Source organism: Malus domestica, chromosome 14, assembly GCF_042453785.1.
Source record: "Malus domestica chromosome 14, GDT2T_hap1".
Taxonomy (NCBI): Eukaryota; Viridiplantae; Streptophyta; class Magnoliopsida; order Rosales; family Rosaceae; genus Malus; species Malus domestica.
Genome location: NC_091674.1, coordinates 2,046,151 through 2,070,940, shown reverse-complemented (window position 1 = coordinate 2,070,940; position 24,790 = coordinate 2,046,151). Strand labels below are relative to the sequence as shown.

The 24,790-nt window shown below is 38.6% G+C and overlaps 2 protein-coding genes across 7 annotated transcripts; both read left to right on the top strand.

Moving 5' to 3' along the window:
- The first annotated feature begins 12,048 nt into the window (after positions 1 to 12,048).
- Positions 12,049 to 16,204, top strand: LOC103427542 (uncharacterized). Its single transcript, XM_029092060.2, has 11 exons — positions 12,049 to 12,331; positions 12,572 to 12,666; positions 12,790 to 12,847; positions 13,499 to 13,690; positions 13,769 to 13,845; positions 14,809 to 14,891; positions 15,005 to 15,056; positions 15,179 to 15,247; positions 15,344 to 15,430; positions 15,540 to 15,604; positions 15,701 to 16,204. The coding sequence occupies exons 1-11, from the start codon at positions 12,190 to 12,192 to the stop codon at positions 15,819 to 15,821; spliced, it is 1,041 nt and encodes a 346-aa protein (XP_028947893.2). The 5' UTR covers positions 12,049 to 12,189; the 3' UTR covers positions 15,822 to 16,204.
- A 1,341-nt stretch (positions 16,205 to 17,545) lies between these two features.
- On the top strand, positions 17,546 to 22,681 carry LOC103427529 (transcription initiation factor TFIID subunit 12-like). 6 transcript variants are annotated; one of them, XR_011575671.1, is made up of 9 exons: positions 17,546 to 18,163; positions 18,383 to 18,547; positions 19,475 to 20,074; positions 20,432 to 20,532; positions 21,029 to 21,107; positions 21,198 to 21,262; positions 21,400 to 21,435; positions 21,587 to 21,768; positions 22,365 to 22,681. XR_011575671.1 is itself a non-coding variant. In XM_029092909.2 (9 exons), exons 1-8 carry the CDS (start codon positions 17,624 to 17,626, stop codon positions 21,728 to 21,730), a joined length of 1,704 nt encoding a protein of 567 aa, XP_028948742.2. In that variant the 5' UTR covers positions 17,547 to 17,623; the 3' UTR covers positions 21,731 to 21,768; positions 22,365 to 22,681. The 6 variants fall into 6 exon arrangements, 4 of the variants coding, with proteins under 4 accessions (XP_028948743.2, XP_028948742.2, XP_070668622.1 ...); XR_011575672.1 differs by having other exon boundaries at positions 22,362 to 22,641; XM_029092909.2 differs by having other exon boundaries at positions 17,547 to 18,163; positions 20,458 to 20,532.
- The last annotated feature ends 2,109 nt before the right edge of the window (positions 22,682 to 24,790 follow it).

Below are 24,790 nucleotides of genomic sequence, written 5' to 3'. Positions count from 1 at the left end.
GAATGGCTAAAATGTGAGAAACCCTAGAATTCCCATAATTTAGATCCGAACGGGATCCAAATCCAACAAATTCGAACTCTATAAGTGAACTCCTACCATTACCACAACTACATCTATTGTTATTGGAGTGAGATTATTTTCCCTCATATTCTCATTCCCTTCCTTCTCTTCTTTCACAAATTGTTTTTTTGTCTTCTTCTGGCCAATAACAAAGGCAGTAACAAGGCTAGGGTGGGCTCTAGCATAGAGAAAATTTTAGTTGTTTGGGCTTAAAATACTAATAATTTAGACAATTTTATTATTTTTAATTATTATAGCCCACTCAATAAGTAAAAGTTCAGTCATTCAGTACTATGGTCTAGTAGTATTCCTCTTCACTTAAAAGTGAGAGGTCTTAGGTTCGAATCTCGTGGATGACGAATTCGATACCAAATTAGGCTACCCCTTGTGTGATTTAGCCGAACTCTCTATATCCTCTTAATGTAAAAATATTGATGTACTCAAAAACAAAAAAATAAGTAAAAGTTCTTACACTAAGATTACTTTTATAAAAAGAAAGAGTTAAAAAAATATTAAATAAATTGTTTATTTTAGTGAAAATTATGAACACTCCTAGGTTTATTGGGGAGTAGTCTATAGGTTTTAATATTTTATTATTTTTAGATTTCCTACGGAGTAGTCACATGGTTTAAAAAAAGGAAAGAGGTTGTCTCCATATCTCTTCTACGAAAGTCCACGGATCAAGTGATATGGACATTTAAAATTTGATCAAACAACTAAAAATAGAGGCATATTTTAAAAATTATAATAATTTTAGCCGTTAGATCAAATTTCAAGAGTTCGAATCACTTTATCATGGGTTTTGATGGAAGAGATCCGGAAAGGATCTATTTCCTTGAAAAACTAGGTTTTAGTATTTTATTATTTTAGGTTTCATAGGAAGTAGTCACACACGGTTCTAGGTTTTTAGGAGTAATTATTCACTTTTATTATTTTATTCATTTTAATGAGTACTTACACGTTGCTTAAGGCTGTATTTTCGGCTTTTGGCTATAACAATAGCCCATGTTTTTTCACTTTTTAGAAAGCTTCGGTGACATTCGTGTACAATTCACAAATACTGAGCCTACAATTGTGAAAGTTTATTGATTTTTCTCATCAATAGGTAAGTTTCTCACTACTTTATTCTTAATTTTTGATGAGTTTATTTGTGTTGTGGCTTATGTTTAACTATGGGGTGCGGCATGGAGAGAAAGAGAGTGGAGAATAGATCTTCTAGATCCCAAAGGATTCCTACCTAATCTATCTCTGCTTAGGATTTACACAATCACAATATGTATTAGAACATATGTCACAACAATATGTTTATTGTTTGAATTTTAAGAGTTTGTACTTGAAATGTTCAGTTTCAAATTTAATACATTTTTTTCTGATAGGTTTTTTAGAAATATAATTTATTATATAAACTTGTTTATTGTTGTTTAATTTGTTAGGTCAACGTGTGACACCCCGTCCCGGAATAAAATTTTATCGATGACGTGAGATGACTATTCTGCCCTTTGACGTTGAATTGTGTTGTGTGTGGTATGTACTTAAATTTTTATCCTATCTAGGTTTCCTAAGCTTTTGGAACCAATTAAAATTTTTGGAAATGTTTGGTGATTGTGTGTGTGTAGCTGAAATGTAGACCACACACACACATGCTGAACGTACACACCACACAAACACATAGATCTCTCTCTCCTCCCTCTCGATTTTCTTCCGTTCCCGTCAACCTTGTACGGACGAACTCCAAACCTTCCATTTCAGGCACAGATCGAGGTTTTAAAGGTAACATTCAAACTCTTTACAAGCCTCGAAGTCGATTTATACCTTTATTTGGACTTAAAACCTTCAAAAACCTTAGTTTCTCACGAACTCCGATTAAGGTACTGTTCATGCACTAATTAATGTGAGGTTTTAAGGAGTTTTTAAGGGCATAGGGAGCTTTGAATCATCCTCACGAAGCTCAGAGAAGAAAAACCAAGCAATTTGGACGTCGGGAAATCGAGTTCGACGAGTTTTAAGTTTTAGCCAGATTATCGAGCTTTCTCTGGTGAGTTTTCGTGGATTTCAAGCCTTGAAATTGGTAAGGATGTGTTCTTCTAGTTATAAGCTTTAAATTGAGACCAATTTCATGAGTTTTGGTTAAGAAATGACTGGGATACAAGGTTTTAAAGTTATTTTCCAGTTTTCGGCAACGGCAACGGTAATCGGAGTTTGAAGGTAGGGGATGACGGAATATTCCTAAAGGCGTTGGTTAGTTTGAATGGTTTATGTTACTTTTTAACGGAATATTCCTAACGGGGTTAGGGGATTCCGTTAGGATCCCTGCGCGTGGCCGCGCGTAGGGCAGTGCCCTTGCCGGCGCGTGACGGCGCGTGATGGCTCAAAAAATTATTTTAAAATTTTGGGCGTGTTTGTGGAGTTGTGTAGGTCATGATGGTATATTTATATACCTCATTTGAGCAATGTATGAGAAGTTATTAGTTAGTATTGGTTATGTGTTTTAAATTAACGTTTTTATAGTTATTTTGCATATAGGTGAGACCTATCCCGAGAATGACCGCAGTCAAGGGCGACTCGGGGGCTCCGACCCTTTGACATACCAATGAGTTGGCTTTTGGTTTTCAGTATATACTTATATACTTGATATTTTCCTAGAAAATGCATTTAACTAAGTTATGACTTAAATTGCCATGCCAAATGTTTTACATTTAGAATATGCATATGTTGTTTGCATATATATATATATATATATGTATAATTGTGGTGTTGTGGAAGCTCATGTAAGTCCCAGGTGAGTTTATAAATTGTGAATGTGAATAATGATTGTGATTAATTGAGAAACATTAAGCTCATGAACTTGCACCCTGGTGTTAGTGATTTAGTTAGAGATATGGCACATGCCTATATATAATGTCACATCCTGCACCATATGCTCACATTGGATCCAATTTAGGTGCACAGTCTTGTCGTACAAACCATCATAGGTGGTTCCGACTCGTAGGTGACTAGCGATTTATCGCATAGCTATCATGAGTGCGTAGCATTGAGCATAACTATATTACACTCAGTCTTGTCGTACAGTGGTTCCAACTCGTGTGCAGTGTAGTGTCGTATAGGTCACTTGTAGTGACGCCGGCTAGATTGATTAATGAGCTACGAATTCAACCGTACAGACTTCTGCATGGGTTCCGGCCAATATGTTATTTTCCATGAATTTATTTTCACCTGAGTTACTTATTTTGTTTATACCTTGGCATGGCATATTTATGATTATGAATATGTGAAGCATGATTTGAATATATATATATATATATATATATATGTATATATTTATATTCTATTTCTAGGAAAAATTATACATGTTTTACGGCGAGGGGTTAGAGCATTTGGTAAATGAAATGATTTTGAAAAGCTTTATTTTTGCCAACTTACATTTCTGTTTTGCGCCCCTCCAGGTTTTAGGTAGACTTGTTGTTGGTGGCATTTGAGGATCTTGGCGGTTCTGACAAAATATAATATTCGTATGATATCTTCTGGTACTGTATAACTAGTACTTGTCCTACTGGACTGTACCTAGATTTTCTACGCTCTAATTAGGTGTATTTACACTTGTATCTCATTCCTAGCACTTTCTACTTATTAGTGCACATTAGTTAGCTTTCGGTTTTTCTTTATTCGTATATTTCTTATCCTTATCGCTTCCGCACTGTGCATATGGCTACGTCACCCTCACGTGACGGCCATCACGCCTTGATTTTCAATCAGGGTGTGTCACAACGTCTGTTCGATGAGAGGTTAAGAATTATTGATTCATTCTTTAGAAAACGAGATGATGGTGATAAATTAGAGAGTGATATACCTTTTGCATTTACTGAACGAGCTTTTTCAGCAATGAATCTTGTTAAAACAAGACTTCGCAACAAGATGGAGAGTGAATTTTTAGCAGATTCAATGGTTTTCTACAGTGAAAAAGAGCTTGCCGAAAATATTTATTCAGATGAAATAATAAAGGATTTCAATTCCATTAAGGATCAAATGGCACAACTTGAATAGGTATTTTTTATTATTTGTTAGGTTGTTATGACAAGATTGATGATGTATGTTTCTTTCTATTATAAGTGACAACTTTAAATGTTTTCTTTGTTAAATCTAGTTGAAACTTGATTTATCCAAAGTTAAATTTCTTACTTCAAATTATTGCTTTTAGGCTTATTATTATGTAACTTTATGTAAGTAACAAAAAAAAAAAATTAACCATTTGATTTCGTAGTAATAATTTTAGTTTAGCCCACCCACCAAATAATTCATGGCTCCACCATTGCTTCTGACTATTAAAAAATCAATACAAAATGTTGACGTGGTTTAGCTATAACCATTCAAATATGAAGGGAAGGAAAGAGAGGGAGATTATGAGAGCAGAGAATCAACCCCATTGCAATTTGTACATCCATCGAGATCAAATGTGAAATGCTTTAGCTTCTATTATGTTTAATTTGTTAGCAGACAAAGATTAAAATACAAGCTATAATGGAGGAGAGAAAATTAAACCTAGGACTTCGGATGGAAAAATAAATGTTTGTAAGCGTTTGAGCTACACGCAACTGTCTAGTGAATTGTTAACTGATGACATGGAAGTGCGGGACCTACTTACTAAACCCATGACTATATCACATATAACACACCAAATCCATTTTCAAGATGTGAAAAATATTTTAGTGCTCAAAACTTGAACCCTTCTTTTTTTTTTTTTTTTTTGGGTAAAGGGGCTACTTTATTACTAAAACACAACATAATTACATGAACAAAGACCCAAATACATAAACTACACGAATAAAAAATGGACCTCTATAGTAACCCAAGAGCCCAAATGTAGTTTTGTGCCCAAAACACAAACACACAACACAATCCCTTGTTGGGATTGGAATCTCAACTTGAGTTAAAACCGTCTTGGGGTTCACTTTTAGGAATTGCAAGTTGGGGTGGAGCTCGCACACAGGAAATAGTGTACAGTGGCGAAGCCACGTGAGGGCGAGGAGTGGCGGCCGCCACTCCCCTTGTCGGAAAACACCACTGGAGAGCTGGGTTCAGCCCCTCCCCTCGCCGGCAAACTGACTGGTGCAGCCCTCTGTTTCCGGTGTTCTGTTTCTGCTGCGAGCAGCAGCAGCAACAAAATTTTATTTTTTTTAAAACATCCAGGCCAAAACGACATAGTTTTGGTCCTGGTAAAACAAAATTAAATTTTTTAAAATAAACGCCGCTTGCATGTCCCCGTGTCCCCACTTCCCTCAAACCCTTCAACCTCTCTCATTCACCAATCAGAGAGAGAGAGAGAGAGAGAGAGAGAGAGAGAGAGAGAGAGCAGCTTTGCTCCCAGTAGCCAACGCCCACTCCCAGCCCAACGGAATGGAAACGTTAGGAAGGTTGATCTTGATTCCCGTTGGCTTTTTGCAGCCATCACACTAGTCACCATTCATCTGAGCCGCGACTTCCAGCTTCAATCAAAGGTAAATTTTTTATTTCCTAAATTTATAATCCCTAACCCTAATTAATTATTTAATACGAATTTTGTTAATTGGTATAGAATCATATGATAATGCACTAATATGGTTATTGGTTATTGATTATTGATATGACTCTATGATTATTGATATGAAAATATTTTTTAGGGTGAAAAAAAATTTGAATTCTTGATTATTGGTTGAATTGATTAGTTGTATTCATATGATTAGTTGAATTGAATTTTTATTTATCAAATAATTTGTATGTTTATTGGTATTTATTAATTGAATTGTTAGGTTGGATTAGTTATTATGCACACTATAGTATAGTTTACTCTAGGATTAAGAGTTTAAGATATTTTTTTTTCTTTCCATTTTACAGTTACGTAATGGAATGATACTATAAGAAACAATGCTTAAATCATCCTTCAAACATTTCGGGTAGTCCTTCTCCTTCAAATATTCCGAGTAGTCCTCTTCCTCCTTCAAATATTCCAAGAAGTCCTCCTTCGAATATTCCGAGTAGATCACAACAAAGTGATGCCACTGAGTTGGATGAAATATTGGCTAATCTTCCTGCAGACCCTGCATATAGACTTCGAATGCTTGATTATCCACATAATTATCGTGAAAGAATTCGTAGACACTATCTCCATTTTTCTTTAACCTTGCACTCTTTTAAGTCCGCCCCTCCGTCCGGGAAATCCTGGCTTCGCCACTGATAGTGTAAGTTGGCGTCTGGCTTGTTGATGGGAAAGATGGTAAGTTTTAACATTTAGGTGCCCAACAATGCTTGAAATTTCTTTGACACGGTTAATATATTTAGAAAAAAGAGATGAAAAAGATGGGTGAAGTCCAAACATCATCTTATATCAGAAAAAATCTTAAATTTGACTAAAATCAACAGATTTTGTCAATATTTCTGATATATCTGTTAAATATCAGAGAAACTTTTATATTTCATTTAAAGCAAGTATTTGACATTTCCTAAAGTTTCACGTTTTTGAGTAAATTTCCATCATTTCGATCTAAGACAACCAATATTAATATATAATATATCCATTGACATTTTCACAAATTTGCATATTGATATTTTAAACACAAGTGCTAACTTTTTTGACATCTTGAAATTTAAAAGATGACCTTGCAGATTTCTTCGTGGTATTGTTAGTTTGCTTGAAGTATGCATTCGACATTACCACACCACTAGTTAATTGTTGACTATACAATCAACCTCACCACACCAACGGATAAATACTGTAAATTAGTCGAGTTTCAAAACTACATAGTGTAATATGAAAATATTAAAACTTCATATCTTATCGTTTAAAAATAAACCCAAATCTCATACCTTATTTTAAAATCCAACCCAAATCTCAACGGTGTGAAAGTACTTAAACCTTTCTATTTATTGCAAACAAAATCTTAGATTAGTCTCTTTAAACGTTTAATTCAATGAAAAATGGTACAACAACAACAAAGCCTTTTCCCACTAAGTGGGGTCGGGTATATGAATCCTAGAACGCCATTGCGCTCGGTTTTGTGTCATGTCCTCCGTTAGATCCAAGTACTCTAAGCCTTTTCTTAGAGTCTCTTCCAAATTTTTCCTAGGTCTTCCTCTAGCCCTTCGGCCCTGAACCTCTGTCCCGTAGTCACATCTTCGAACCGGAGCGTCAGTCGGCCTTCTTTGCACATGTCCAAATCACCGGAACCGATTTTCTCTCATCTTTCCTTCAATTTCGGCTACTCCTACTTTACCTCGGATATCCTCATTCTCAATCTTATCCTTTCTCGTGTGCCCACACATCCCACGAAGCATCCTCATCTCTGCTACACCCAATTTGTGTACGTGTTGATGTTTCACCGCCCAACATTCTGTGCCATACAACATCGTTGGCCTTATTGCCGTCTTATAAAATTTTCCCTTGAGCTTCAGTGGCCTACGACGGTCACACAACATGCTGGATGCACTCTTACACTTCATCCATCTAGCTCATATTCTATGGTTGAGATCTCCATCTAATTCTCCGTTCTCTTGTAAGATAGATCCTAGGTAGCGAAAACGGTCGCTTTTTGTGATCTTCGCTAAATTGCTCCGGTCATTAGTGTGGATAAGTATATAAATGGATAGAGATAGGAAAGCAAACACAAGATGTACGTGGTTCACCCAGATTGGCTACGTCCACGGAATAGAAGAGTTCTCATTAATTGTGAAGGGTTTACACAAGTACATAGGTTCAAGCTCTCCTTTAGTGAGTACAAGTGAATGATTTAGTACAAATGACATTAGAGTACAAATGACATTAGGAAATATTGAGGGAGAATGATCTCGTAATCACGAAACTTCTAAGTATCGGAGTGTGGTATCATCTTGACTTGCCTTATCTGTCTCATAGGTAGATGTGGCAGCTTCTCTGGAAGTACTCTTCCTCCATCCAGGGGTGGTATCTTTAACTGGTGGAGATGCACAAGGTAATGTATCAATTTCACTTGAAGCTTACTTGTAGTTTCAGGCTTGGTCAAGCGCGATACAAACCATGTAGTAGGAGTCCCCCAAGTCGCCGAGCTAGGGGATTTGCTGAAAGAGGTGACAGACAAGGTAAGCAATCAGAGCTCCGGCTGATTGTTCACCTTCTCCCTATCTTGCAGCAGCATGAAGGATAAAGAGAAGAAAAATGAGAAGAGATGATATGGGATACTTTTGCTTTTGAAGAAGTAACTTTCCACAGGCTTATTCTTGAACTGAGCTGGAGGGTTTTCTGGTTTCCTCCAGAGTATAAGGCCGACTGAAGAATTTGAGGGTCAAAACAAGTCCATCAAATCTAGAGTACGTTCGACCCTGCTGATATGGGATACTTTTGCTTTTGACAGAGTAATGAATGGATCGGCACGTGTGCTGTTACGCTTGTCTCCACATGCTTCCTTGTATCCTTCGCACTTGCCCTATCTGTTCCTCAAGCAGATGCGGTATCTTCCCTGGCAACATAAGATGTTGAAGATGAGTACTCGAGAGCAATGCCAGGTAAGTAATCAGGTAAGGGGTTCCAGGCTGTCAGTTCCTGGCTGGGAGCTTGATTTCAAGTGCTGACTGATTGCTCTCTTTCTCCTTGTCTTGCAGGTAAAAACAAGGCCAAAGGAAAAGACAGGGAAAAAGCATGATATGGGATACTCTTGCTTTTAACCCTGATGATATGAGATATTCTTGCTCTAGTATAGCTTGTTTGCAGAGGTATTATCGGGGGGAAAGAAAGCTGAATATTTCGAAAGGCTTCGTTGGGAGTGCCATCTCAGATATGAGGAAGGGTTGAGCATTTTTGCAGGTCTGCCTGTCCGTTGGGGATGGAGGTCGACATATATAGGAGTCTCCCTAACAACAAGTAGTAATGATATTCCTTTACCCTGCTTGGTCATAGCACGGTAGTGGGAGCTGCCAGCTTCATATGTTTTAACTCTGTCAGAGCACTTTGAAAAAGTGGTATGTGGTATCTGGCTCTCGAGATTCGGAGAACGATGCTTCTTTGATTTTTGAGAAAGCAATCATGGTGGGGGTCTGGCTCTCGAGATTCGGGGAGCAGTGTCTCTTCGATTTTTGAGAAAGTAATCATGTTGGGAGTCTGGCTCTCGAGATTCGGAAGGCGGTGCCTCTTCGATTTTGGAGTAAGCAATCTTGTTGGGAGTGTTTTCTCGGATGTGAGTCAAGGTTGGGCATGTTTGCGAGTCTACCTTGCCACGAAGCACGGAGGTTGACACACAGAGACTTTCCAATTATCCAGCAGTGGTACTGTTCCTTTACCCTTGTGGGTAATAATATGGTAGCTAGACCTTCAAAATTTATGTGTCTAAACTTTGTTAGTGCTGTTTCTTTGCTAATCTTTTACCTTTCTTGGTCAGAGCGATGTAGTGGGAGCTGCCAGCTTCACGTGCTCAACTTTGGCAGAGACTTTGACAAAGTTATCTGTGGTGCCCATGAGCTATTGTTGCATGTGGGAAGTGGGTGATTGAACAGTAAGATTCATGTGCTTTCTACTTCACCAGAAGTCTTCGACAGAATGCCCATAATTTCCGCAAAGCTGAGTGTGCGTGTGACAGGTGCTGACAAGGCTAGAAAAGAAGGTGCCTCTTCGATTTCTGAGATCGGCCCTCGTGGTCTCTGAGCAGCCCAGCTTTTGAGAAAGCGAGCGCCTCTTCGATTGATTCGGAGAACGATGCCTCTTCGATTTTTGAGAAAGCAATCATGCTGGGGGTCTGGCTCTCTAGATTCGGGAAGCAGTGTCTCTTCGATTTTTGAGAAAGTAATCATGTTGGGAGTCTAGCTCTCGAGATTCGGAGGGCGGTGCCTCTTCGATTTTGGAGTAAGCAATCTTGTTGGGAGTGTTTTCTCGAATGTGAGTAAAGGTTGGGCATGTTTGCTAGTCTACCTTACCACGAAGCACAGAGGTTGACACACAGGGACTTTCCAATTATCCAACAATGGTACTGTTCCTTTACCCTCTCTTCGATTTTTGAGAAAGTAGTCATGTTGGGAGTCTGGCTCTCGAGATTCGGAGGACGGTGCCTCTTCGATTTTGGAGCAAGCAATCTTATTGGGAGTGTTTTCTCGAATGTGAGTAAAGGTTGGGCATGTTTGCTAGTCTACCTTGCCACGAGGCACAGAGGTTGACACACAGGGACTTTCCAATTATCCAACAGTGGTACTGTTCCTTTACCCTTGTGGGTAATAATATGGTAGCTAGACCTTCAAAATTTATGGGTCTAAACTTTGTTAGTGCTGTTTCTTTGCTATTCTTTTACCCTTCTTGGTTAGAGCGATATAGTGGGAGCTGCAAGCTTCACGTGCTCAACTTTGGCAGAGAACTTTGGCAAAGTTATCTGTGGTACCCATGAGCTATTGCTGCGTGTGGGAAGTAGGTGATTGGACAGTAAGATTCATGTGTTTTCTACTTCCCCAGAAGTCTTCGACAGAATACCCATAATTTCCGCAAAGCTGAGTGTGCGTGTGACAGGTGCTGACAAGGCTGGAAAAGTAGGTGCCTCTTCAATTTCTGAGATCGGCCCTCGTGGTCTCTGAGGAGCCCAGCTTTTGAGGAAGCGAGCGCCTCTTCGATTTCTGATATCGGCTTTCGTGGTCTTTGAGCAGCCCAACTTTTGAGAAAGCAAACACCTCTTCGATTTATGAGATCAACCCTCGTGGTCTCTAAGCAGCCCAGCTTTTGAGAAAGCAAACGCCTCTTCGATTTCTGAGCAGGCGCCTCTTCGATGTCTGAAGCTCCGTCGAGTGCAGCTTTTTATAGGGGCTGGCATTAAGTTCCAAAGCACACTTGAATCTCCACCAGTAGAAGCTCAATTCTTGCACTTCTAAGATCTTGATTTGTCCGACCTCTTCTCTCTTCAATACCTTTGAAAATGTCTGGCCCCTCCGACCGTCGTTTTGACTTGAACCTTGTTGAAGAGGTAGCCCCGCCTTCTCCAGACAACATATGACGCCCATCCTTCGTCTCCCCTACTGGTCCTCTTACCGTTGGGGATTCCGTGATGAAGAATGATATGACCGCTGCGGTGGTGGCCAGGAACCTTCTCACTCCCAAAGATAACAGACTACTTTCCAAACGGTCTGATGAGTTAGCTGTTAAGGATTCACTGGCTCTCAGTGTTCAGTGTGCAGGTTCTATGTCTAATATGGCCCAACGCCTATTTGCTCGAACCCGCCAAGTTGAATCATTGGCGGCCGAAGTGATGAGTCTCAAACAGGAGATTAGAGGTCTCAAGCATGAGAATAAACAGTTGCACCGGCTCGCACATGACTATGCTACAAACATGAAGAGGAAGCTTGACCAGATGAAGGAAACTGATGGTCAGGTTTTACTTGATCATCAAAGATTTGTGGGTTTGTTCCAAAGGCATTTATTGCCTTCGTCTTCTGGGGCTGTACCGCGTAATGAAGCTCCAAATGATCAACCTCTGATGCCTCCTCCTTCTAGGGTTCTGTCCACTACTGAGGCTCCGAATGATCCCCCTCCGATGCCTTCTCTTTCTGGGGCTCTACCGACTGCTGAGACTTCTCCTAAGCAACCTTTGTGAAGGCTCCATCTTGTTTGTTTATTTTGACTCATGTATATGTACATATTTGTAGCTTATCGGGGATATCAATAAATAAGTTTTCCTTCATTTCAACGTATTGTGTTAAATACACCAAAGCCTTCTTCGCTAAGTTCTTTGAATTTTCTTTTGTTCAATGAAAAATGGTAGATTAGGAGAAATTTTTAGTTGTGACAGGAACACAAGTGGTACACCAAATGTTTTAATAGGAATGAAGGGAAATTTTATTTTTAAGTTATTAACATTTTAGCATACATATCCCACAATTTATTTAATGACACGTGATATCAATCCCGTGTACCAATTGGACTGAAAAATCTCTCGTAGATTAGTTAACAAACTTAACACAATCACGTGATCGGAGGTTAGTGCTCGCCAAGAAAAAGTACCGCTTCCCCGCCAATGAGATATTAGAAACCTGAGACCGGTAGCTGAAGACCATTGCACGCTGTGGATCTGTCACGTCAAACTCTCAATCTTCTTCACTATATAAGTCAAACGGATCCAAATCTCAAAAAAACGACGTCACTAATCGAACACTTGAGCTATGAACTCGTGCCTTTCATCCGCCACCAACTGGTGGAGAAGCCATGGAACCTTGCGAACTCTGTACCTGCTGCTGCTGGGTCAGCTCGTCTCCTTCGTTCTGGCAATGATGAGCTTCACTTCCTCGCTCATAGCCACTCTCGGTAGCTTCCACGCCAACCCTTTTCAAATTTCTTGCCTTTTTGTTTCCCTCTTCGTTTCTTCCTAATTTTTCATTAGGTCCTGTTTTCATCGGGTAAAGGGTGTTAACCCGTGTTTTATATACGGCTTATTGTCTGTTTAGCGTGCGAAGTTTTAGTATTTATTCAAGTTTGTAACCGGGTTTTGTAACGAGTTCAATTTGTGCATATTCTCGGTGTTAAGTGGTTGGTGGGTGTGCGCAGGTGTGGATGCGCCTCTTACACAGACCATTCCCACTTACTTGGGTTTGGCTTTGGTTTATGGGAGCATTTTGCTGTATAGGCGTGAGAAATTACGGGTATTTTCGCAGTTTTCAAGCATTAATTGGTTGGATCATTGTTAATTAACTGTCATTTGATTTGCCATTGTGGTTCAATTTCTGAAATGTGGAATGAAGAAGTTGAAAACTTGGGATTTGCAGGTTTCTTGGTATTGGTATGTGCTGTTGGGATTTGTTGATGTTCAGGGGAACTATCTTGGTGAGTGCTAGTTAATGATTGTTGATTGATTGTTAAGTTTTTTTGTTATCGATCATTTCTGTAAACATCGGTTTGCTAGTGGTTCGGATCAAATCCATGTCTTCATCACGACATTCGGTTGGACATTGTTTGATTGGTGTTTTGGTTGGGTGATTTTACATTAAGGATGAACCGATTCTTAAGGAATTAGATTTTGCCTGAGCTGTCTCAGTTGCAAAAGAGAGCCGATATCTGTACATGTTTCACGGATCTTTAGATAGCGAGTCACTAAGTAGCCTTCTAAGGAAGCTTAAAGAGAAGGCTGTACAAGACTAGGATTAATATGCTTATAGTTTGCATACATGTTACAATCCTTAATAATGATAGGCTCATAGTTAACATAGGAGAACACGATGCGCTTATACACGTTAGAATCCTTGAAAGGAAAGTTTCCTCATTGCCGAAGGATTACTTTGCCACAGATGGAATTGTGATCCCTAATCTGAAGAGATTTGTTTCCATTTTGAAGAAGGAAGGTTTTCCACAAAAGAGGCATGACGTGTTTTGGTCTGAAATGCCTTACTGCAGAGGATTTTTGGGATTTTATTGCATATAGGTAACTTTTATATGAACGATGCAGGGAGATATTAACATTGTGTTGCTTTGATGCAGTTAACAAAGCATACCAGTTCTCATCAATTACGAGTGTGACGCTGTTGGACTGTTTCACAATAGCTTGGGTCTTACTTTTAACTTGGATCTTCCTAGGCACTCGGTATTCCCTGTGGCAATTGTTTGGTTCTGCCATCTGTGTTGTGGGACTTGGTTTAGTGCTCCTCTCCGATGCAGGGGTGGGCGGTGGAGGTGATCTTCTCTAATGCCTCTTGGACTAACTTTTCTACTTCTTGAGTGATCTATTAATCATTTTTGTTCATAATTCAGGTGGCTCAAAACCTCTCCTAGGGGACATACTCGTTATTGCAGGAACAATTTTCTTCGCTATGAGCAATGTTGGAGAGGTTGGTGAATCCTTTTGAACTCATATTTTGTCACTTTATCTTTGTAAAAGGCAGAGGTCGCACTTGGTGCGATGGCAAGTGCCTTCGCCCATGAGCGGTAGGTCTAGGGTTCGAGACTTGGGAGTAGCCTCTCCATAAATGGGGGTAAGGCTAGCCGACATTCACCTCTCCCAGACCCTGCGTAAAGCGGGAGCCTTGTGCACTGGGTACGACCTTTTTATCTTTGTAAAAGGCACCGGCTGTATGAACGAAGGGAAAGCTTTTCCCAGTGAGATTCACAATAGAAAACTAGGTGCCTGAAACTTTCACTTTTCTTCCTATGCCATTTTTGTCTGCAGAAGTGCTAATATAATCCAAGATTAAGGAAACCATGCTCTCTCTCTCTCTCTCTCTCTCAATTTTTTGTTGATTTTGAATAGAATTGGTGTTATGTCATCGGGTAAAGGGTGTTAACCTGTGTTTTATATCATGAACATTACTTCAACGCGATCTTGCATTATTCGTTTCTTCCTAATTTTTCATTAGGTCCTGTTTTCATCGGGTAAAGGGTGTTAACCTGTGTTTTATATACGGCTTATTGTCTGTTTAGCGTGCAAAGTTTTAGTATTTATTAAAGTTTGTAACTGGGTTCTGTAACGAGTTCTATTTGTGCATAACACCAATTCTATTGGTGCTAATATTGTCTAAAGGTCGTACCCAGTGCACAAGGCTCCCGCTTTACGCAGGGTCTGGGAGAGGTGAATGTCGGCTAGCCTTACCCCCATTTATGGAGAGGCTGCTCCCAAGTCTCGAACCCGAGACCTACTGCTCATGGGCGAAGGCACTTGCCATCGCACCAAGTGCGACCGCTTGGTGCTAATATTGTCTACAGAAGTTAATTTTGTAACGAGTTCTATTGGTGCTAATATTGTCTGCACAAGTTCTATTGAGTTACTTCTCATCTCAATCCTTGTTTAACTGCAGGAGTTTTGTGTCAAGAAAAAAGATCGCGTTGAAGTAATTTGCATGATTGGTACTTATGGATTTCTAGTGAGTGTGTGTCAGATGTATCCTTTTCATCACAACAATGCATACAAGACGGTAGCTTCAAATAATCCGTACCATGATTCTTTATTGGAGAACAGAACAATATTTCTTCGATTCCTTAACCCTCTTGCAGGTCTATCCTGGAATTACGGACTCTGGAATCCGTTGCGTGGTCTGCAGATATTGTAAGTAGTCTTAGCTTTGTATAATATGTGAATAGCTTTGCCAATACTTTCTGTATACTCCCGGTGCTCTCTTGCAACTTCTCCAGTTGAATGCTCTTTTCTTTTCCGTTCTTTTCCGCCAGATATTAGCCTGGGCTGGTTATACTCTAGCAGGCATATTGTTCTACACATTTACTCCATTCGTACTCAAGGTCAATGTCCTTCTCATCTCCCGCTGTCCAATTCTTTGAAGTTCTGTACGTGCAAATTAGGATCTGCACGAACTAACTCAATTTTTTCGCATACAGCGGAGTGGAGCCACGTTGTTGAATCTGTCTATTCTCACATCTGATATGTGGGCAGTTGTCGTTCGCATCTTTTTCTACCGCCAGCAGGTACCCTAGTGACAGACTCCTATATATTGGAAAGAATTCATTTGTTCATACCTCTTCCATATCCATATAAATTGTTGTATACTGATAGCAAATCGGCCTTGAAATGCAGGTGGACTGGTTATACTATGTAGCTTTTTCGGTTGTAGTTATCGGGCTCGTCATTTATTCACTAACGTACGTTCTGACCTTGTATTGAAAATGCTTTATCAAATAGTGAAAGTCCGTCATTAATCATTACTCGGACGCTTGCTTGATTGTTTGCTGTTACAGGGAAAAAGATCCTGCTCCGGTAACTTCACTTGAGAATGGAAATCGGAGCTTGGAATACCACGTTCTTGAAGATGAAACCGCTGCATCCAGAAACGAGTCTCCGACTGCACGAGAGGCGTAGAAGCAGTGGTGATGACAAGTAATACTAGAAGCCATGAATGCATGTTATCTTCTGTAGGGACTGACTCAAGGGAGAAGACTCTCTGTTCTTGCTTTTAAGTCTTTATATCTACCAACAGCCTTGACAAGCTCCAATATTTGGAAAACGGATGCCAATGTCATTGTGTCGAGGCAAAATCTTAAGATCAACCGAATGTATGTCTCATTCTCGTGTTTGTCTCTCTCGTCACGTGATGTGTGTTATATGGCGAGAGAGATACGTATGAGATTTATATATACACTCAGGTTGCCCCTCGGTATAGCCAATCTTGTACCCATATATCAAATGTATCGGTATAGTCCCAAAACTTTATGACATTTTTCAAGTAGAGCATATTATTGTGAGTTCTTTTGCCTTTTCGTATAAGAAATATAGGCGAATTATACACAAACTTCAGGAAAGCAAAACGAAGACGTGACATATGTGATGGAGTTAAAAGGGGTATAAAAAGATTTAAAAAAAAAGAATTTAATTAGAGAAAGGGTATTCAAATTTGGAATATGTCACACCTAGCGCTCATTTTACATCGCTGTTAGCAGAGTTAAGAATACATTTCTAATATCTAAAGAGCTCCCATTAAATACTACTAAGAACTCAAGGTCTTCTATCAGGCATGCTTACTGAACTTGGTTCACTCGTGATTGTCTTTAACGATTCACTTCATCATTTTATTAGTCAACTTTCACACTCTTCAAAGCCTCCATAAACTTTTTTTTCTCAAACAGAAAATAATAGTCACACTATTTTTTTTTCTCTACATACTTTTGTTTAATCTTATTAGCCTGTTTCCATTTGATTTGATTGAACGTCTAAAAAAATTGTAACTTTATCTTTTTTCTTATCAAATATGTCCCCGGTCATTAGGCCTAAACATCAAAGTTTCAAAAAAAAAAAAAAAAAAAATCTAAAACAAAGGCTTAAAGTTACGGATTTTTTTTTCCACAAACAATAGTGTTAATGACTTAAATTATTAGTTAAGATAAAAAAAACAATAAAGATTGAACTCGTACCAAAATACATAAACATAATTATTTTAGGAAAACTAATGAAAAAAGCTTGAAAACTTTAAGTTTTAACAATAAGGACAAAATATAGGGTAAAATGAATAGTATCATGATTGACCTTTTAGTGTAAAAATATAATAGCATGTTTGATATCCTATTTGAATTTTTTTATCATTTCTCAAAACATTTCTTAAGAACATTTTTTGAAAACAATTTTCTTTAAGACTCAAAAACTTAATTGGTTTGCGATTTAAAATTTTTAAATCTTATGACTTAAACTTGATTGAATTGGAGGAGAGACGAAAAAGGTAAAAAAAAAAGGAGAAAGAAGAAAAGAGAGATAGATTTGGAGTGAGAGGGGAGGAGGGAGAGAAAAGAAACGAGGGAGTTTAAATTTAGAAACTCTAAAAACTCATTTTTTATGTTTTTAGATAATAGACTATATTTTTGAGTTAGTATTGAGTTCAGTTTTTGAAAATAATCCTACCAAACAAGTTTTTAAGGCCTAAAACTTGAAAAGTGTTTTTAAGTTTAAAAAATTAGATTCAAGTACAGTACCAAACATGTCCTAATCTTTCGTTAAAATAAAAAGTACCGAAAATTTTTCGTTAAAATTATCGATTATTTTCCACCACTCCAGCCGTCCGCGATAAAGCAACATACTTTGCCCAAACTCTTCTCCCCTATAAAAACCCAAAAACCATAATCCGAAAAAAGATCCAAAATTTCCCTCCTTCCCAAAACCCCCAACAAGCTGACATGGATCAACAGAACTCCACCACCACTCCAACTCCCTCCGCCTCCCAACCATCCATTGAACCACCCCCAACCGCCCAATCCCAGCCTCCACCTCAGCCTCAGCCACCGCCGTCCTCCTCCTTAACAACCACTCCAACCTCCACCCCAAGCCCCCCTTCCCCAAACCCTAACCCTAAACCCTCAACCCCATTGCCCCCACAACCACTACATCAACCGCAACCGCCACCCCAGTCCCTTCCACCCCCTTCGCAGCCCAGGCCTCCCTCCACATTGACTCGTCCTCCTTGGCAGCAGCAGTCCCACTTCCACCAGTACCCTTCGCCTTCTTCTTCCGCTTCGTCTGGGCCTCCTCCACCGCCTTCACCCTCTCAGCCTCCCCCACCGAGGGGCGGCATTGCCATTGGTGTTTCTGCGCATCACACCGGCCCTTCTACTCCTCAACCCACTCCGTATTCGTCTTCCTACGGGCATCATTTTGGTGGGATGGGCCGTGGCGGCGTCTCTGTGCCCGAACCTGTATCCAATTCCAGTCCTTCCCAGGTGACATTTCAATTCCGTTTAACATTGTATCATTGTAACTTCCATTAAAGAAAAAGAAGATAATTTTACTGATTTTTTGATATTTTGGTATATGTTGGGTGACCAATTTGGCCTACAAGTTTGTAATTTTATTGTGTTTCTATTTGGTTTGGAACTTTGATGGATGTTTGTGTGGTTTACGTGCTGGAATATGTAATGGTAGTTTTCGGGGATATATAGGTGAGACCATCAATGCAAGGAATGCAGGGAATAGGGATGATGGGTTCACTCGGTTCTAGTTCTCAAATGCGGCCAACTGGGATTCCGGCACACCATCCACAGAGACCAGTGCAATCCTCTCTTAGACCACCATCTACTGCGAGTAATCAGTCCCCGTCTTCCCAAGTCAGTATCCACTTGCCACACCCACATTTTACTATTTTGATTTCCATGTACAATATATAGTTTGTGGACACACGGGAATGTGGATATATGGTGTAAGCAAAGAAATGACTGGAGTTGTATTGTAGGTTCATTGTTCGTGGTGAGTGTGGACGAGGGACTTTAAAGTTCCATGGAACCTAGGCCAAAATTGTCAGGAATGCTTACAAAAATTAGATTGTGACTTGAATGCAATACATCTGAGGGAACGTTCAAATAACTCATTAAACTATGTCATTTGAAAATCCTTATTTTAGTGCATTTGTAGCGTTGTAGTAGCAGCTTTGTAATCCTTGAGTAGTTGGTCATGCTCTTCTATTGCAATTTAAACAATTGAGTCTCTTTAAAGTTCCTTGGGACTTTGAAAGTCCCCTATCCAAAATAGGGCAAAGGATTTGAGTATGATGATTAGCAAATATGTTATATTATTGTTTGAATTTTGTCTAAGAGGTCGCACTTGGTGCGATGACAAGTGCCTTCGCCCATGAGCGGTAGGTCTCGGGTTCGAGACTTGGGAGCAGCCTCTCCATAAATGGGGGTAAGGCTAGCCGACATTCACCTCTCCCAGACCCTGCGTAAAGCGGGAGCCTTGTGCACTGGGTACGACCTTTATTGTTTGAATTTTGTCTCCAGGAACCTGGCGTCATTTTTCCTTCAGTATTGTGTAAGTCGAGTATGCCCTGGGGTTCCACTTATGTGTCCTGCTTGTTCTTTTGTGGCCCAATGGGACCATGCATTCATTTGCTATTGACCTTTATCTTTGTTGGTGCATCTTCTCTATACCAATTCTTGTTGTTGTGCCTTGTTAAAGATATCTGGTGTTAATAGTTTTTTCCCCCTTCTTTTTCATTTTCTTCAAGTATGCTTGCTTATTCCATTTCCTTTATGCAGAATTTCCAAGGGCACAGCCTTTTACGAGTTTCATCAGTTGGATCTGCTAGTTCATCACCAAATGCATCTCAAGGTTTGCTGCCTCATACTCAGCCATGGTTGTCATCTGGGCCACAAGGGAAGCCTCCTATTCCTTCCCCTTCATATAGGCAGCAGATGAACTCGCCATCCATGCAGCAAAGATCACATCTTCCGCAGCAACAGCAACAGTCTCATCCCCATCCTACAGCTTCACAGCAGCAGCACCATCCAATGCCTTCAGCTCCCCAGCAGCAGCACCATCCACTGCCTTCTGCTTCACAGCAGCAGCACCATTCCCTGCCTTCTGCTTCACCACAACAACCCCTGCCTTCAGCTTCACAGCAACAGCATACATCATCTGCGCAACAAGTTCAGCAATCAAGGGTCCCACAAACCACGCCTCGTCAGCAACAGATCACAAGGGTTCAGGGCCCTGTGAATCCTAAGTCTTCCGCTCTTGTAGCTGCACAGCCTAACACAGTCCAATCAGGGGCCCAAAATAAAACTCTTAGTCCAGAAACAGATGAATCTTGTAATAGAATTCTTGGCAAAAGAAGCATCCGTGAGCTAGTCAACCAGGTGAGTCATGTTGGCCTTCTTTCTTCGTACTTTGATATCCGCTCATGCTTGCATTTGTTCAGAAGTTTCATCAGTACTCATTGTTAAAGCTAATTGTAAGAGGCATTCCTTCTGCACTAGAGTGGATGTACATATAATTTGTTAATGGCTCTTAAAGGAACAAGTCTCACCTATTTATATTTGGGAGAGAAAAATTGTCTCTAGCATGTTAATTGGCAGCCCTGATCTCTCTAAATTGCTGTATCCTTTTCTAACATATACTCCTTATTAATAAGAGGGGATTGCCTAACCCAACCGCTTGACGATAATATCTTTTTTGTTTATATTTAAAATTAATATCTTTCTTTTTGCTTCCAGTTACTGAGTATTCTGCTTTTGGACAGATTGATCCATCTGAGAAGTTGGATCCAGAAGTTGAAGAAATTCTCATGGACATTGCAGATGAATTTGTTGATTCTGTGAGTAATTGAGCTAGTATTTTGTGTTTTGTATTTTCTTGCACTTAAAGGATATCCCTGATTATTAAGCATGTATTCCTAAGCAAATTTTGGGAAGTTAAAATTGCCTTATTTTGTGATTCTGGGCCCTTTTGTACGCTGCTAATCATATAATATGATCTGCATATGTTTCACAATTTCTTAATTTGTAAGTGCTCGCTATCTTTCTTTTTTTTTTGTTAAACTCATGTCCTTTGTGTCCATATCTTCTCTAGCTGAAATAGGTGCTTGGGTATGAATAATTTGCCTTGATAAGAAAGCATTGTGTGGCCAGCACTAACTTCATAGGAAAAGGCTTTATATTGCTTATTTGTTTTGTATGGTCTTTGCTTCACCGCTTTCAGTATGCTGTACAATGATTGACTTTTCATTATCCCCAGTTATAGCTTTCTATATATATCTATTCTGTTTTGTTCAAAATTCTTATTGTGACAATATGCTTTTTTTCCATTTGCAGATTACAACATTTAGTTGCTCACTAGCCAAGCATAGAAAATCAACTCAATTAGAAGCAAAAGACATACTTCTACATATTGGTTAGTTATGTGGGAGAAGTGCTAGATGATATTTCTGTTCACATTATGTACACTAGTGCTTAACCTTCTGTATTTATTTTTCTTTTACAGAAAAGAATTGGAATATAACTCTGCCTGGGTTCGGTGGTGATGAGATTAAAGGCTTCAGAAAACCAGTAAGCATGGATTGACTGGTTACTAGTACTTTAGCATCGTAAAACTTAAAAACCTATGTTTACTTACGGGGTTGCAAAAATAATAAACCTTTTAATGCTTCATTAATTGTTGGTTGCTTTTTATGATGGTTTTGCAGCTTACAAATGATATCCACAAGGAGCGTCTTGCTGTGGTAAGTTTGGCCTGCGTTTTCTTTGCTGTGTTTTGACTTGAACTTGGGTGGTTAGAATAATGCATCATGAATGATTATGAAACATGTAAAGCTTATCCTTAGGTTTGTCCTATTTGATTTGCTTTAATTTTCTCCTTCCTTTCTTTGGCAGATAAAGAAGTCCATAGTAGCAACTGAGACAGCAAATGCTAGGAATCCCACTGGACAAGCTGCGGGAAATGCAAAGGGTAGTCTTGTTAAGACACCTGCCAACATCATAAGCTCCCTGAACTCTAAAATGCGTGAAGTTACATAACGACATTAACTGTTACAAGCAGATTTTATACTACAAAGGTATGTCAAATATGATGCTGATATTTGTGTTCAATAAACAGGAGCTTGTCCTGGAGCTAATTGCTGCTGTTATTTGCGTTCAATTATCTCATTACGCTTACTACAAGTATATGCATGTAGACAGTTCAGGATTTCTTTAGAGAAAAGTTGCTCTTAGTTTCGAGTTTATAATGTCTACCCTTTAATCTCGCTCTTAACTAGCCCTGGTGGTTGGTTAGCCAACGGATTGGTTTTTACTTTCGTTTGTGTGAGGTTATTAAATGAATACTAGATGTAGACGGTAGTTCTTATAACTTCTCTCTTCCATTATTTACCAAAAAGGAAAAAAAAGGTTCCTCCTTTCCTGGATTGGGATTTGATAAATATACTCAATTTTATCAAATTTTGTTGGTCTATAATTAGCATCATGAATTAATTTTCGGGTTTTGGTCTCAGGTTTAACAGAGTTCCATATGATCAAGTGAGAGGAGCGGTTGTCATGTTCAGTTGTTTCTGTTTATCACCTTTATCTTCTGCCATTGTTAAATACTGCATGTGTGGTTCTATCCATACGATGTGAAGTACTAATTGTTGTGCTTCTATCCATATGTCAGCAGGTATCTGGCATCGCATACCTGGTGCAGGGGCCAAATTTTGCTGTAATTTCTTGATCTGACGGTAGAATGAGGAGAATCCTAGCAGCCGAAGTCTTCCTGGAGGTAAGGAACCATAACTCTTCCCTGGGGTAACATTGAAAGTACGAAGTTCTACTTCCACAAATTGATTGATCCCCGAACTTTTCGGATCACCATTAAACCAGATGTGTATATGGAAGAACTCAAATTTGTCACTTGGAGTGCATATTGGCAAGTTCATAGTTTTGTATTCTTCTTATCATCCGTCTTTACTGATATGGTAAAAATTTAGATCGAAATCTCATTCCATTAAAACCAACGAAATCCAAATTCATTTTTTTTAACTTTTTGATGGAGATTTTCCTCATGATATGAAATAGCGATTTGCTGGATATATAAGATATAACTAATAAAACGGATCTTGTGTTCTGGAATTGGAATCAAAGAAAGATATTTAAAATGGCTCGTATGTGGGCTTAACATCTGGTCTACTGATTCCACATTAGATGTTTGGTTTTGATCTTTCCTTTGCATATATTTCATACTTTTTCTTTCATGATACGTACATTCAACAATTATATCTTGTATGTACCATGTGCGAATCTAATAAATCTTTGCAACCGTTATATCTTGCATAAAGCGGATTTTTTGACCGCTAAATTATTGGTAAAACCAAATTATGTTTGCTTATGTGGGAAGAAAAGTGGCTTTTCCATGTGTTCCCATATGTTTTTGTCTTGGCATTAAAAGGATATTGTGAATTATTTTAATTGGTTGGGGCACCACTGTATTGTCTTACGCATGTGGATTTCTTTGTCGCATGTTGAATGCCATTGTCACGTGCTCGAGAGATTTTTTAGTGTACCGAAAATATGGTTTGGAATACCAACTGTCATGGTGCAAGTAGTTGAATACTTGAAAACCACAATTTAAGGTTGAATTTCAGGTATGCTTACATGATTGAAATGAAATAAAATATCGACCGGATTGATACTTGGTTGTTCAAGTTTGGAATAAACTACCTATTTCTTGGTGACCTTGGGTTATTCAGGTATGAGATAAACTGATTTTTATTAGAGGCCCACTCAATTTTTTTTGATTCATTGTGTGTTTGGTAGATGCAAGAGACGTCAAGAAAATAAATGATAATTCATACCGTGCGTACTCATTCATGGTAAGTAAATATGTGCTTAGCTTTTAGGCGGCTCTCTTGAATTTGAAGAAAAGTGAGCAACAACCTTTTAGGGCTTGTTTAACAATGGCTAAAGATGTTTTTGCAATGTGCTGAGCTTAGTCAAATTAGTTAGAGTAATATGCTTCTTTTTAAGCACTAAAGTTCGATTCCCCATCTTTGTATTTCAAAAGAAATTGAGGTGTGATATTTACACATCTCTTTTTACTTCTCACACACCTTTCTAATTTTCAGCCGTTGAATCGGATGAATTGAAGAATATCAAATGACAGAAATTAACAAGGAGTGTTGAGAAGTTAAAAATGGTACGTGGATAGTACATCTCAAAAAATTAGGTGAATTTGTAATAAGTATTTTATTGTGTTTTTAACAAAAGCGCTTTCTGTGAAAAAAAAAATGATATTCTTTAAATATTTTATTATGCTTTTAACAAAAACGTTTTTAGCGAAAAAATATTTGATATTCTTTCTCAAAGTTTTAGGATATTTAATTTTTATCTTTAAAGGTAGGATATTTAATTGTAAAAGTGGGGTCATCTTTTTATATAATGGTGGTGTGACTGGAGTCACCATCCAAATTCAAAAGCTTATGATAGTCGTGTCATCACATTATTCAATTGATTTTAATACAGCTAGGTAGGACTGGGATTTATTTAAAATATACTTTGACAGTGAGCTCGTGTTCGAATTATTTTAATAACGAAATTAATGAATAATATTTGACTGCTGAAAGAAGAATATCAAATCCTGCTGAAAATCAATTGAAAATGAACACGTGTCTATTGTTAAAGTGATGTTGGTTAAAGTTTTCAAATCTTTAATCATTTGACCACGTGTTCATTTTTTAATTGCGCACTTATTCATTTTAGTAAGACTTGCTGCTCTTCTTTCAGCGACCAAATACTATTCCTAATTAATAGATTAGCCTAACCACCACTTTCAATTATTGCAATATTTAATAACCAAGAAGGATAAGAATCACTATAAAATGACCAAAACCATATGGTTGTGTTGTGTGGGAATCTCAAATAATACATTTGAGGGGGATGACAATAATGAAATCCTTATTTTATTTTATTGGCATCACAAAAATCATTATAAATAATGTAAAACTCTGTAAAAACTAAGAAATTTGTAACTCAAGGTAATTAAGCTTATCTACTATGAGTAAATTTGTTACAAATACAAGTTAAGTCACTTAGCTAGATCAGTATGCC

Bases quoted from the DNA above. Each gene is read 5' to 3' on its own strand.
- LOC103427542 (XM_029092060.2), top strand. From the start codon at position 12,190: ATGAACTCGTGCCTTTCATCCGCCACCAACTGGTGGAGAAGCCATGGA. The intron at 15,057-15,178 runs GTAAGTAGTCTT...CTTTTCCGCCAG, and splicing joins TTGCGTGGTCTGCAGATATT to ATATTAGCCTGGGCTGGTTA. The intron at 15,431-15,539 runs GTACCCTAGTGA...CTTGAAATGCAG, and splicing joins TCTTTTTCTACCGCCAGCAG to GTGGACTGGTTATACTATGT.
- LOC103427529 (XM_029092909.2), top strand. From the start codon at position 17,624: ATGGATCAACAGAACTCCACCACCACTCCAACTCCCTCCGCCTCCCAA. The intron at 20,075-20,457 runs GTGAGTCATGTT...GCTTTTGGACAG, and splicing joins TCCGTGAGCTAGTCAACCAG to ATTGATCCATCTGAGAAGTT. The intron at 20,533-21,028 runs GTGAGTAATTGA...TTCCATTTGCAG, and splicing joins CAGATGAATTTGTTGATTCT to ATTACAACATTTAGTTGCTC.